The 14,532-nt window shown below is 41.9% G+C and overlaps 1 protein-coding gene across 2 annotated transcripts; it reads left to right on the top strand.

Moving 5' to 3' along the window:
• The first annotated feature begins 1,272 nt into the window (after positions 1-1,272).
• tbc1d20 (TBC1 domain family, member 20) lies at positions 1,273-14,385 on the top strand. Of its 2 annotated transcripts, none has more exons than XM_023988769.2 (8): positions 1,273-2,278; positions 4,146-4,331; positions 5,630-5,710; positions 6,273-6,459; positions 8,259-8,360; positions 8,496-8,637; positions 8,966-9,150; positions 12,609-14,385. In XM_023988769.2, exons 1-8 carry the CDS (start codon positions 2,221-2,223, stop codon positions 12,874-12,876), a joined length of 1,209 nt encoding a protein of 402 aa, XP_023844537.1. In that variant the 5' UTR covers positions 1,273-2,220; the 3' UTR covers positions 12,877-14,385. The 2 variants fall into 2 exon arrangements, with proteins under 2 accessions (XP_023844537.1, XP_070300040.1); XM_070443939.1 differs by lacking the exon at positions 1,273-2,278 and adding an exon at positions 2,285-3,480.
• Positions 14,386-14,532: the final 147 nt, after the last annotated feature.

Genomic DNA, 14,532 nt, shown 5'->3' with positions numbered 1-14,532 from the left:
AGCTATCTGGCCAGCCGGCAGGCCGGACCGTGTTCTCTGCCCAGCCGTTTGGAATTAGCCAGGTCCGGCAGGCAAAATAGCTATCTTACCGGCCGGCCTGCCGAACCTAGCTATGTGGCTTACATTTCTGACCGTCTGGCCGACCGGAACTAGCTATCTGGTTGGCAGGCCGACTGGACCTACCTATCTGGCCGGCCGTCTGGACCTATATATGTGGCCGGCAGACACAATGCCACAGATGTCTCAAGTTTTGAGGGAGTGTGTAATTGGCATGCTGACTGCAGCAATGTCCACCAGAGCTGTTGCCAGAGAATGACGTTTTAGAGAAATTGGCAATATGTCCAACCGGCCTCACAACCGCGGACCACGTGTTTGGTGTTGTGTGGGCGAGTGGTTTGCTGATGTCAATGTTGTGAACAGAGTGCCCCATGGTGGTAGTGGGGTTATGGTATGGGTAGGCATAAGCTACGGACAATGAACACAACTGCATTTTATCGATGGCAATTAGAATGCACAGCGACACCGTGTTGAGATCCTGAGGTCCATTGTCATACCATTCATCCGCCACCATCACCTCATGTATCAGCATGATAATACACAGCCCCATGTCGCAAGGATCTGTAAACAATTCCTGAAAGCTGAAAATGTCCCAGTTCTTCAATGGCCTGCATACTCACCAGACATGTAACCCATTGAGCACGTTTGGAATGCTCTGGATCAACCTGTAAAACAGTGTTTTCCAGTTCCCGCCAATATCCAGCAACTTCGCACAGCCACTGAAAAGGAATGGGGCAACATTCCACAGGCCACAATCAACAGTCTGATCAACTCTATGCGAAGGAGATGTGTTACGCTACACTCCAGATACTGACAGGTTCTGATCCACGCCACTACTTAAAAAATAAAAAAAAGGTATCTGTGACCAACAGATGCATAACTGTATTCTCAGTCATGTGAAATCCATAGATTAGGGCCAAATTAATGTATTACTCATTACCCCCACCAATTTATGCTGGGTGTAATAACTGCCGCGGTTGATGCTTTTTGCCTACTCKGARATTACGATATGAAACGTTGATTTGAACCTTGAACCGCCCCTCTGATTCATATCCCGTGACTTCTGATGATAGTTCTCGATTATATCGACTGATTGGGTCTGTATGTGGTAGGAATTACAACCCTTGTTGAAAAGGGCAGTGGCTTCGGCTAACCTCGTATAAAAAATATTTAAAAAAGACGGGTTCCAGCAGCGTCCTTGCTCTGTACGTCAACATCACCTGTAGCGTATTCATTACGCCGATTCTGTTGGAAAATGTTTTTTAACAGAAGCAAACTAAACGAAACGTGGAGGGACTTACCAAAAACGGTCGTCTTGTTATGTTTGCTTCCGTTTGGTTCTTAAACGCTAAACCATAGACAGTACTCTGTAAGTAAACGGTTTCCGTAATGAATATGCCCCTGCTCGACAGCAATCAGCGCGGGCACCTTCACCAAAGCATCGAATCACAGAGTTTCTAAACCCAGAGGCGCAACATTACGAGACTTCCGGGAATGCTGGCTAAACAGACGAGACGGGAAGTCAAGTGAACAATTATTATTTAGTTTTTAATTTTCTCTAAATCTAAAGGCACAACTTAGATTCGAGCCAATGTTTTAAGTAGTCGAACATGGTATTACCCCAATCTTGTGAAAGTAACAAACGGACACGTTTTCATTTTCGTCAAAAACTACTTGATATCGAAAGATTTCCGTTGATTTGACGGCCTGYACATGCGGAGTTCGGTGCTAGACGACCGTTAGTCCCGATTACATGTTGATACGCATGAGCCTTGCTATCCAACGTCGCCATGACATCGCCTACAAGTGTGATCGGGGAATTMTATTGGAGAAGCAGTTTTAGCCTGYCTTCATACTGTACCGTCTTTGATCAAATTAATTGTCCGGCAAAAGCATAACGTAGCTAGCTGGCTAGCTAAAATGTATCTCTCTAAATTATTACGTTGTTAATTATGTGAGTAATCAAATGTTTGCAATTGGCTATACTTTGCGATAAAATAACCAATAGCTGAATGACGTCGATAACTGATCTATTTAGCTAGCTAGGCTAGCTTGGTATTGGTAACATTTGTCATGTACAGCTAATCAGTTTGTTGGAGAAAGAAAATGATATCTATCCAATAGTATAATCTACGATGACGAGAAGATTGTAGTGTGGAAACCATGAAAAGATCTAGAAGTGTTGGTGCGTCTTCACCTTTGAATGGGATTGGGAAACAAGGTAACGTTATTCTAACGTCATGGACATTCATAGGTTTTTCGTTTAGCTAGCTAGTTAACGTTAGCTAGCTGTTAGCTAGTTACCCAATTAGTTGAGAGGATGTGACGAATGTGTCTGGCTAGCTAACTAGTTGTCATGTCATGACGCATGTTTGCAAACTTGTTTTAACTAGATTAGCTAGCTAATGTTTACGTTAACAGCTGGAAAACGAAATGCATTAACGTTAGCTAACAACACACCATTGACTGGTAGTTACCCAGGCATTATTTGACATGGTCTCCTTAAATCTTTCACCAATCACCGGAACAGTACTAGGAACGTATAAGAGAACGGGGTTATACTACAGGCTTCCTTAAAATACATAGCTAAATTAACTGTAATAAATATTTAATACTCCTGAGAGCACACAAGTATTGCCAGTTTGTGTGGCACAGTGACATCAATATCCAGCAAAGGCACAGTGCAGGGGGACTGTCAAAAGGTCATGAATTGGGCTAGCCAGGTACTAACGTTACATTACATGATGGTTGTAACTCCCCAACCCAGTGGTTAATTTACTGAAGTACTCCCTCACACTTCAGTCAGCTGGGTGTTTTCAGTTCAGTTTTGTCAGGTATGTACTTGCTTGTCTGATGCAGTGTTTCCTAAACAAAATGTTTTATTTTATTTTAAGAACTCAGTACGGCTTTCAACTTATTCTTGAAAGTTTTAATAGTAGAATGCACAAGGTGCAATTTCGAAATTGGGTAGTGCATCATCAGTTTTCCTCTTGTCATGTTAGTCATTGCCAGTGGTGGGAAAAGTACCCAATTATCAAGTGAAAGTCACCCAGAAAAATACTACTTTAGTAAAAGTCAAAAAGTATTTGGTTTTAAAAATCTACTTGAGTATCAAAAGTGAAAGTATAAATCATTTCAAATTCCTGATATTAAGCAAACCACACAGCACCATTTTCTTGTTTTTATGTATTTTTTTTTTTACAGATAGCCAGGGGTTATCTCCAACACTCAGACATAATTAAGCATTTGTGTTTAGTGAGTGTCTTATATATGTTATAATAAGCACATCAGACTGATTTTTTTTTTACAGATAGCCAGGGGCACACTACAACACGCAGACATGATTTACAAACAAAGCATTTGTGTTTAGTGGGTCCTACAGATCAGAGGCAGTAGACATGACCAGGGATGTTGTCTTGATAAGTGAGTGAATTGGACCGATTCCTGTCCTGCTAAGCATTGAAAATGTAACTAGTACTTTTGGGTGTCAGGGAAAATGTATGGAGTAAAAAGCACATTATTTTTCTTTAGGAATGTAGTGGAGAAAAAGTAAAAGCTGTCAAATGTAAATAGTAAAGTACAGATAGCTAAAGAAACTACTTAAGTAGTACTTTATTTTTACTTAAGTACTTTACACCACTGGTCATTGCATACCTTAGAGAGCTATTTATAACTTTTCAGAAATGTCCAGATCAACTAGCCCATGTCAGCTAACGTTTTTTAGCCTATACATTTTGTTGTAATGTTTGAGTCACTCAAATATCACATAAATAACCAATAAATATGACAATGTGTAGAATTGCACGAAAATTWGCTTTTAACCTACAAAATGTTCTCTACGTCAACAAGAGGGTTGTGAACAGTGCTTGTGCCTATAGAAATAGACGTGGCGTGGGGGGGTTCGGGATGTTCCCCAATGCTGGAAGGGGGGCCTGAGTAAAAAAGTTTGGGAACCCCAGGTCTGATGGATACTTTGCCTGTCGCCTTCTGAGTTTAGCTATCTCAGGAGGATGTTCTGGCTAATGGCCACTGTGCTACTGTAACTGCTGTGAGTTGAGACCTCACCTGAACCGTTGTCATGTGGTAAGATGGGGACTCCCGGAGGAAGAGGAAGTTGGCGGAGATCTCTCAGGCCCTGAACGTGACGCCAGTTGACGTGGCAGTGCTGAGGAGGATGGCCATCAGCGAGGGGGGGCTGCTCACTGATGAGATCCGCTGTAAAGTGTGGCCACGGCTGCTCAACGTGCCCACCGACATCCTGCCTGAGAAACCAGGTGAGCTGCCTGGTCATTGACAGACCAGGGATGCCACTAAGGCTACAAAGGGTAATAGTCCTGTATCAAGCGTAGGGGCATGTATTGGGGTCTGAGCTTAATTGACAGCAGATTTTGTCACTTGAGTTAGTCATTGCTGAACCTGATAGTTTCATAAATTACAGAAGAGTCCACATCCCCACTGCAATTGCCTATATATCTTCCATGCGCCCAACAACAGTTGGTGGTTAACAGTAGTAATGCACCGATATKACATTTTTGGCCAATACAGATATCCAATATTTTCCTTGCCAAAAAAACCAATACCGATATTTTGAATTTGTGTCCTTTTAAGCATTCTTTCACAGTTAAATAATTACCACACACACATGGATGCAGCGGTCTAAGGCACTGCATCTCTGTGCAAGAGGCTCCACTACAGTCCCTGGTTCGAATCCAGGCTGTATCACATCCGGCTGTGATTGGGAGTCCCATAGGACGGTGCACAATTGGCCCAGCGTTATTCGGGTTTGGCCGGGGTAGACCGTCATTGTAAATAAGAATTTGTTCTTAACTGACTTGCCTAAATAGGTTACACACACACACCACACCACACTGACCAAAAAGTTATTTTGTTGGCATTTACATATGTCCCCATTACCAGTAAAACATAATCAAATCCTATTTCTTTCACTTGCTGTGCTGTTTCGTTGTTCAGTCGTTTCATTCTCAACCAGGATTTCTATGGAACGCCGTTTGGGTCTTTTCGTGTCTTAAGATATACTATTTAACACTTTGACGTGTCGATTAAGCTTGTTGACCAATCAGGACCTGAATATGACTGCACGTCATATAATAATTTAACGCGTTGGTACATTTTTTACGTCATGTACCACTCACTCGTATTTCATAACAATTCATTGTTGTATGCTATGATGCTGGTAAAGTTGTCTMGTGCACCTACAGTGCTGGTCATTACATTTTTTTTGTTGTTGCTGAAACTGAAAACTTCCTCTTTCAAATGACTGCTCGACTTGTTGACTGCTCGATCCACGCAGCAGACATTGTGGGCTAAGTTAGGAATGCTGTGTTGCACGTTTAGCTCCAAATTTTACGTGGCGTCATTACGTCATGTACCTACGTTTATATAGGTATGTACGTCAGCTTTGACATCGGTTTTGCACATCGGTGTTAAACTAGACATCGKCCGATACCGATGTTGACATTTTTAGCTAATATCGGGCTGATTCCGATATGTTCACCCGATCTATCGTGCATCCCTAGTTAAGTGTGACCTGATCTCTCTCTCTCTTCTCCAGAGGAAGTAGAGCGGGAGAATAATAAGGACTATAACCAGGTGCTKTTGGATGTCCAGCGTTCCCTGCGAMGATTCCCTCCTGGTGAGTGACACAGGTCTTAGAATAGCACTAAATCATGTGAGGCAGTGGTGTGGTTTGTCATCATTGTCTGATCTGCCTGCTTCCCGCTTGAATTTGACTTGTGTGATGTAGGCCTACAGACTACGCAACCCTGTCAGTTTGTATTTGTTTCTTTTGGAGAGTGTCCTAGATGTCTGTATGTTACTGCTTTTATTTATTAAAGCAGCAGAAAGTCCCAAAATGGAGAAAGCATAATCTGATTACTGGGTGCTTTGGAATTCATTGGAATTCTGCCATGCTTGTGTTTCACTGGCCAAGAATTCAGGACAACCKTTTTGCATGCGAAAGTTTGGTCATTGTGTCAGGAAGGGTGTGACCGTCTTCTTTTCCAGTTGTATACTACAGAAGCCTAATTTRGGAGCTGCCTGCATAACTCAAGTCTCCTGTTGACATCAGTGCATAAGATACACAAAGGCCAAGTTATACATGCTTTTCCCTAGTTAGGATTTGGCCCATAATGAGGAAATCAGCTGGGCCTTTTGACTTGTGACCTTTTTGACTTTTGACTCATCTCCCTGTGTAGGCATGCCAGACGAGCAGCGTGAGGGCCTYCAGGAGGAGCTGATTGACATCATCCTGCGGGTGCTGGGAAGGAACACTCAGCTGCACTACTACCAGGGCTACCATGACATCGTGGTCACCTTCCTGCTGGTGCTGGGCGAGCGGCTTGCTACTGCTCTGGTGGAGAAACTCTCCACGCACCACCTCAGGTGGGTCTCTGTCTCTCTAGGTGCTCCCCTCCCATAGGAGCTTGGCTTTCAAAGGGGTTTTAAGTAGACGGGAAGCCATGTAGAAAAGAGAACGTAGCCAGTTACAATACAAGATCAGCACATCCTGTTAGTTTCAGCATTTTATACTGTGTGCAGGTTTAAATAATTGTAAACTGCGCACAGTTGGCTAGATGAGTCATCCTATACAGTTGCTGGTGGAGACGAGGCAAGTCTCGAAGCATTTAATTTAACAATACGCAGTGCCACTTTCTATTTTTATGATTTGACAGACTGTCTTGTTGATTATCTCTTATGGCTGCAGCCCGACACCGTACACTTATGACAACATCCAGCTAAGTGCAGGGCGCGAAATTCAAAATCTATTTTTTTTTTTAAATATTTAACTTTCACACATTAACAAGTCCAATACAGCATATTAAAGGTACACATCTTGTGAATCAAGCCAACATGTCCGATTTTTAAAATGTTTTACAGGGAAGACAAAAAATGTAAATCTATTAGCTAACCACGTTAGCAAAAGACACCACTTTTTTTACTCCATCAGTTTTTTACTCCATCAGTAGCTATCACAAATTCGACCAAATAAAGATATATATAGCCACTAACCAAGAAACAAACTTCATAAGATGACAGTCTGATAACATATTATTGTATAGCATATGTTTTTTAGAAAAATGTGCATATTTCAGGTATAAATCATAAATTACATTTCAGCTACAATCAGAAATTGCACCGAAAGCAGCCATAACATTTACAGACACCAACGTCAAATACCTAATTACTCATCATAAAACATTTCTGAAAAATACATACTGGTGCAGCAATTGAAAGACAGGCATCTTGTGATTCCAGACAATATTTCCGATTTATTAAATGTTTTACAGCGAAAACAAAATGTAGCGCTATATTAGCATAGCCACAATAGCCAGAAACACTTGGAAACACCACGACCAGTTCACATGCACGACAGATATATGAAATAACATCATAAATTGGGTCTTACTTTTGCTGATCTTTCATCAGATGTTGATCAAGGTGTCCTTTGTCCAGATGGTTCGTTGTTTGGATTCAGAATGGCAACTTTCCCTCTTCATTTAGCATGGGCACTAGTCGAGTGGCACGGATCTCTCCAACGTAAAAAAAAGTCAGAACGGAACACGGCAAAACTCCCGAAAAAAATCAAATCTGATTAAACTATATTGAAAAAAACATACATTACGATGATATGGTCACATTTATCAAATAAAATCCGAGCCGGAGATAGTTGTCGTCCGAAACGGCAGCAAAACAGAACGCAATCTCACTTCCAAGTCGCGCGCTTCAGAGTTCCGGAAGTGGACGGTCACGTCAAGAAAAGCTTTTTATTCCACCTCAGAACAAGTATGAACACAAAATTTCTTCTCTCACATCCTCTTGACACCCAGAGGAAGGCGTATGAAGTGTACGTAGGGTCCTACGTATCATGACCATGTATAGGCAGAACGTTGAAGAGAGCATAGATTTCTGACATTCTACTTCCTGGTCAGGGAAAGTGCTGCCAAATGACTTCTGTTCCACTCAGAGAAAGAATTCAAACGGTTTTAGAAACTAGAGATTGTTTTCTATCCAATAGTAATAATAATATGCATATTGACGAGCAGAGATGAGTACGAGGCCGTTGAAATGGGCACCTTTTATCTGGCTACTCAATACTTCCCTGCAGCCATAACAGGTTTTAACTGATTCTGGTTCAGTTTGTCAAGTGTAGCCAGTTTGTCTCTTCTGTTCCTTTACTGCAGGGACTTTATGGACCCCACCATGGACAACACTAAACACATCCTTAACTATCTGATGCCAATCATCGAGAGGGTCAATCCAGAGGTGCATGACTTCATGCAGCAGTAAGCATCTTTTCTCTTGTTCTGTTAGTACAATCAGTAATTTGTTCAAATAACTAATGAGCACAACTAATGTAGCTATAATACCAATAATTTGACGTATTGCTAAATGGGTGTCACTACGTTTTGTGTCCTCAGGGCGGAGGTGGGCACCATCTTTGCCCTTAGCTGGCTCATCACCTGGTTTGGCCATGTCCTGTCAGATTTCCGACACGTCGTGCGGTTGTATGACTTCTTCCTGGCCTGCCATCCCCTGATGCCAATCTACTTTGCTGCTGTGGTGAGTGTTCTTTTTGGGACTAAAGTAGAGCATTTTTCTAAGTGTCTCCAAACATAACCCTCTTTTTCCTTTTGTCAGTTGACATGGATCTGATATTTAGAAATGTGCCTTTAGCCATCCTTAGAGTTCAAATGTGCCTCACAACTAGTGTTTTATAAAAATATATATATTTTTTTTTTCCAGCAGCAAAGAGCTTAGCTGACCACTTATGCTGTGTTCTTTTCTTCGGACAATGTCYTCTAAGTTGCCGTAGAAGTTTGATAACATTTTATTGAATTCAATAGATGTTGTTAACTGTTGTTAGCCGTTTGGTCGGTGTCTGTTCCAGATTGTGCAGTACCGGGAGGATGAGGTGTTGGACTGTGAGTGTGACATGGCATCGGTGCACCACCTCCTGTCCCAGATCCCCCARGACCTGCCCTACGAGACGCTCATCAGCCGCGCAGGAGACCTCTTTGTCCAGTTCCCCCCCTCCGAGCTGGCCAGGGAGGCTGCCCAGCAGTACAGTCAACAGTAAGCCTGCCTCCTTTCTCGCTTGTCTCTGTCACGTAGTCTCTCCCATGGATTCTCTCTCGCCCGCCCCCACTAGATCCTCTACCTCCTCCTACATCTCCTTTCCACAAGCCTCTTTTTCTGTCTTTCCCCCTTTCTTTTTCTCTCTTTCTTTCCCTCCTCCTCTTTTTACCTGCTGTTGCGAGTCGAATTCCCTCATTAACACTGAGATGAGAGAGTGTAATCTGACAGAATAACCTTCATCTCCCTTGACAGGTGAACTGTGCGCTAATAACCTGACACTGAGCTAATTCTGTCTACTCCTTCACACTAGCCTGTACGACTATTATCATGTACTTATTTCCAGCGTATTTAAACAATAACACAGGAATTTGAACATGTACATGTGTCTTTCTATAAATAATGGGGCCAATGTGTGACATTGGGATAAACATTTCTATATAGTTTGAAACTAAACTAAAATACATTTTATGCAGTTCCAAATGTGTACTTTGAGGAATAAATGTGAATATATGCAAATTGGCCCAYAACTCCAGCTATACAACAACATAGGTCTAGGACTATACATCCTTTAAGCCGGGTTCATTTATATAATTGTACATATAGGGCCTAATATAGAACSCTCCCTCCCCCAAAAGCATGCAAAAAGTAGGCCATAACCACTTTAGAAATAATGAATTCTTTAGGCCTTGCTTAGGCATTGATATTCAATTATTCCGTTCTAAAATATGAGAATAATGTGGACATTGCATGACTACATAGATTGGAGTAAGACTGGCGACTTTTCTGTTTCCTGTGTGGCAGACGCAGGCAYACATAAAGCCATGTGTAGCATTAATCTCACCATTTGAATCTCACCATCCCTCTTTTTATAAAGAGAAAGCCACCAAAAACCAGGTTGCTTTTTTTTWATGGAAGGATTTGTATGGAAAGCCAAGTTGAAGCCAACATTAGATGTTGTTGTCCTCATAATAACCGCACATGGTTTTACCTCAACAGAGTAGAGTAACACCCTTCAATTAAAGTAGCGGGAAACAAACAAAAGTGGCCACATCTCTCACAAAAACGGATAAAAATGAAATCACAGATAATTATAAGGGAGCATGAGAATTTATCAATTGACTACAATAATTACAAGGACTTTTCAACCACCACATGTTTAAGGTAGGCCTATACCAGTACTTGAATTTCTGAGCTCCAARTTCAAGTAGGCTCCTTGTATTGTTTAACATTGCAGGTRTAACATGGAAGCCAAAATGTATTTATMATGTTGTTTAATTGAAAAACAGAAAKGAAAACRCTGCACACTGCTGCTCATGCTCCATGGTGATATTTATCTACAACAACGTTTCGACCCTTAGGTCTTCATCAGGCATTGTTGTAGATAAATATCACTTGGGAGCATAAGCAGCAGTGTGCAGCGTTTTCCTTTCTGGTTTCCATGAGTTTGCCTACAACTCCAGCACCTGCGGAAACTACCTGGATGTGCTTATGTTCTTCAGCTTTTGTTCATGTTATTTCATTACCAGATCATATTGTCAAATAAGCCCACTAGGCTATGTCATTTGTTGCCATATATATCCAGAATAATTATTAGGAATAGCGTTGGGTGTTGCGCAATAGTCTATCCTACACAAYTGCGCACACAGACTGTGTCCAATCATGAACTCGTTACCGTGACGCATTCTCTGTTTAAATCTAACGAGATCCTGCTGTAAATCAAACCGACGACAACCGGTGATCAACAACAATTCACTCGGGATATTCGATCCAACGTGGATCCAGRCACAACTGTCTTCACCAGCGTAACGAATGAGAGACAAATATTCTTGACATTCCTTGCGAACACTTGGGCTGTTTTAATCGCATGCGCTATCACAACAGCTTTTTGTCACTTGACTATCATTCTGAAAATTCCTTCCTGGATCAGATGATGTGTGAAAATATCGCTGCGTAATTAAACAGCTCGACACCAAATACGCATCCAACAAGTATTATGCATAATTATTGAAGAACCACGGTGTTGATTTAGGTTTTAAGTATAAAGGTAAGGTGACTCTCGGTTAGAAGCATTAGTTTTTTGCAATCGCATACATTATTTTGGATTTGTGTGCCCATAAAAACTGTTTTCACGCCGTAACATAAGGAGACACAAAATGTTACACTGTGGCGTGGTAGGAAGGCCCGGAAAATCATTAAGACTCCAACCACCCACCGCCATAGACTATTCTCTCTGCTTCCGTATGGCAAAAGGTACCGGTGAATCAAGTCTGGCAACAACAGGCTCTTGAACAGCTTATACAAGCATTAATATTGATAAATAGCTACATGGACTAATTCATTTAACTTTGTATTTTTATTTGTGCACTGTCTCTGTGCACACTCACGGGGCCCTACACACTTCCACACACACTTCATCTGTTCACTCACACTTAATATGCACAATTTAATTTCTACTGACCCTACACACGCACACTCACTCGCATACAAACTGCTGCTACTCTGTTTATCATATATCCTGTTGTCTAGTCACCTTACCCCTATACATATCTGCCTCCATCACTCCAGTGTCCCTACACATTGTAAATATGATATTGAAACTGACCCTGTATATAGTATGCTTGCTTACTTATTGTGCTCTTCATATTTCTTGTTTTTTCCCCCTAGTATTACATTGTTATTGATTATTGCATTGTTGGGTTTTGAGTTTGAAAGAAAGGTATTTCACTGTACTTATGCATGTGACATTAACTTGAAATGGAAAATTCTGAGATCTCCATACAAAAAAATCAAGTTCAATGTCTAATTTAACTGTTTCATGCATAATATATTATATAACGACAACTTACATTGCCATAAATGCAAGGACCGACAAGTTATGTTTTATGTCATACAATTTTGGAGAAATCCGTCAACACAAACCATGAGAAAGGGTTAAAACAGGTTTTAAATCAACTCTTGAATTTAGTTGAATATAGCTATGTTCCCCCCTTATATCTTAATATAAAGACATGAAAAAAAATTGGCAGATTATTATCAATTACTTCTCAACAGCTGTAACAAGTTGTCCAGCTTAGGAAATCCTCACGGGTATCTTAGTTTATAGGAAATACACACATACCCCAAGCRAAGGTTCTGTATATTTAGGAAAATACATGTCCTTCCTTCTGATGTTTGTTCTCCTAAGCTATACCACTAGTATGGGAGACCAATAGAACTAGTTTGTACTCGAACTCGTTTGTACACGGTTAGCCCCAAACAGCCATGAAATCATGCAAATTCCTCTGCGCTGTCCCAGCAGTAGCTGCCTGGTGTTAATAACATTGTCCTCTGTCTCCTCCTTCATATTAGCCTGTAGGTCTGTTATCATGTACTTATCAGCATATTAAGCAATGACTCTTGAATTTGAACATGGCTGTAGCCGCCTGGTATTAATAACATCGCCATCTGTCTCTCAGGATGGCGCCCTCCACCTTTAAAGACTTTGATCTGACCCCGGAGCAGCAGAGGCCGGACACGGTGCTGCGGAGGCGGCGGAGAGAGAAGCAAGCGCTGAAGGGAGCTGCTGCAGGTGCTATGGTGGCGACCGCCCAACCCACCGCGGCTCGGCGCTTCGTCCGACTAGCYGTCATGGGGCTCACTGTGGCCCTGGGGGCAGCCGCCCTAACCCTGGTCAACACGGCCCTAGAGTGGGTGCCCAAACTGGACCTACACCTCTTCCCCTGAGAGAGAGAGAGAGAGAAGGGGACTTGTAGGCGAGCGAAGGGGACTTGTAGGCGAGCGAAGGGGACTTGTAGGCGAGCGAAGGGGACTTGTAGGCGAGCGAAGGGGACTTGTAGGCGAGCGAAGGGGACTTGTAGGCGAGCGAAGGGGACTTGTAGGCGAGCGAAGGGGACTTGTAGGCGAGCGAAGGGGACTTGTAGGCGAGCGAAGGGGACTTGTAGGCGAGCGAAGGGGACTGACGGCCATTACAGCAGAAGACATCCACGGGAAGGAGAGAGAATAGAGATCTTTGTAAAGAGAATATGGAGTTCTTTTCCACATTTTAATATGAAGGACGTGAATGGGACAGAGACTTGACTGTCGACGTTGTATTTAATTTATATTTGTTAATAAAATAACCGAATGGTGATAAATGTTGTGCTGAGAGAGATTAAACTATTAGCAGTGATGGCAAGCGACAACTTGTAGCAAAGACAGGTTTCCTAGGTTGAAGAGTTGTCACCGGGGTCGAAACTGCTGCCAATGAAGAGCGTGTGTAAGAGTGTGGATGTGTCTGAAATGGCTCCCTATGTAGTGCACTGTATAGGGAATAGGGTTTCATTTTAGACAGTCTGCGATCAGGTTCAGGGGTGAGTTAAATGTCCCTCTGAACCTCACATGGGCCATGTTGGCACAAGGACAGAGATCCCGCTAGCCCGCCACTGGTATGGTACCCCCCCGGCAGATCATCAAGTTGAATCCTCTGCCTTCAACACATCATGTCCCGCTTCCTTTCATTCTGTACCGAGACCAAATACACATGTCTTAGTCCCGTCTTTGTATGTATAGCACTTAATTTTCTAAAGCATCATTATTATTGTTAAGTAAGTTATAGGAAATATACATTTTGTACAAACACACCCATGTTTAACATTATATCAAATTAAAGGAATCCATTTGAGTCTTCTGACCTTATGGATGACAATTTGCAATAGTTACTTTCCACAGCATGCCTAAATTAGGTTAGGTTTGGAATGGGTTAGCTTTGTGATCTGTGACAAAGCACCGATAGCACTCCCAGACATCCCATGAGCCTTGGCTTGATCCCATGCTTTTATTGCACAATATTGATGTCCTATTACATTGTTTGCACACCCTATCCTCACATTTCAACCAAACTCACCAAATGGCCTGGTCGTAGAAATGACAAGTTTTTTTGCACATTTAATTTTAAGAAATGTTGCTTGAGCTTATTGACTACAGTTGACATGATTTGAATGTGTCGCATTGGACCTACTAAAATTTGTTCAACAGAGATACATGAGTAGAATCATGTGTAGTCGACTCGATTGTGACACGCAGATACTCAGCGGTGCCTATTGACTCCCATCGGTGTTAGCCATGGATGGTTTTCATTGCACTGAAATAGCCTCATTCTGTATCATTGCAATGGTTTTTATCAGCCTTTTATGTTGAATTGTTATATTTGTCATGAGAATAAAAAATATATTAAAAAAAGATCAATGCAAACTGCATAGGTTGAGTGGACATATTTGTTTAGTTCCTATGTATTTATCGCTACATATAGAGTATTTCATTAAGGTGAATGCAGTAGTGAAAAAATTAAGGAAACGTTGAAAATCACCAGTCTATTTAAGGTTTCTACCATCTTTGTTTACG

The sequence above is a fragment of the Salvelinus sp. IW2-2015 genome, linkage group LG1, assembly GCF_002910315.2.
Source record: "Salvelinus sp. IW2-2015 linkage group LG1, ASM291031v2, whole genome shotgun sequence".
NCBI classification, from domain to species: domain Eukaryota; kingdom Metazoa; phylum Chordata; class Actinopteri; order Salmoniformes; family Salmonidae; genus Salvelinus; species Salvelinus sp. IW2-2015.
The sequence above is the reverse complement of the archived record's forward strand: the minus strand, read 5'-3'. Positions and strand labels throughout refer to the sequence as shown.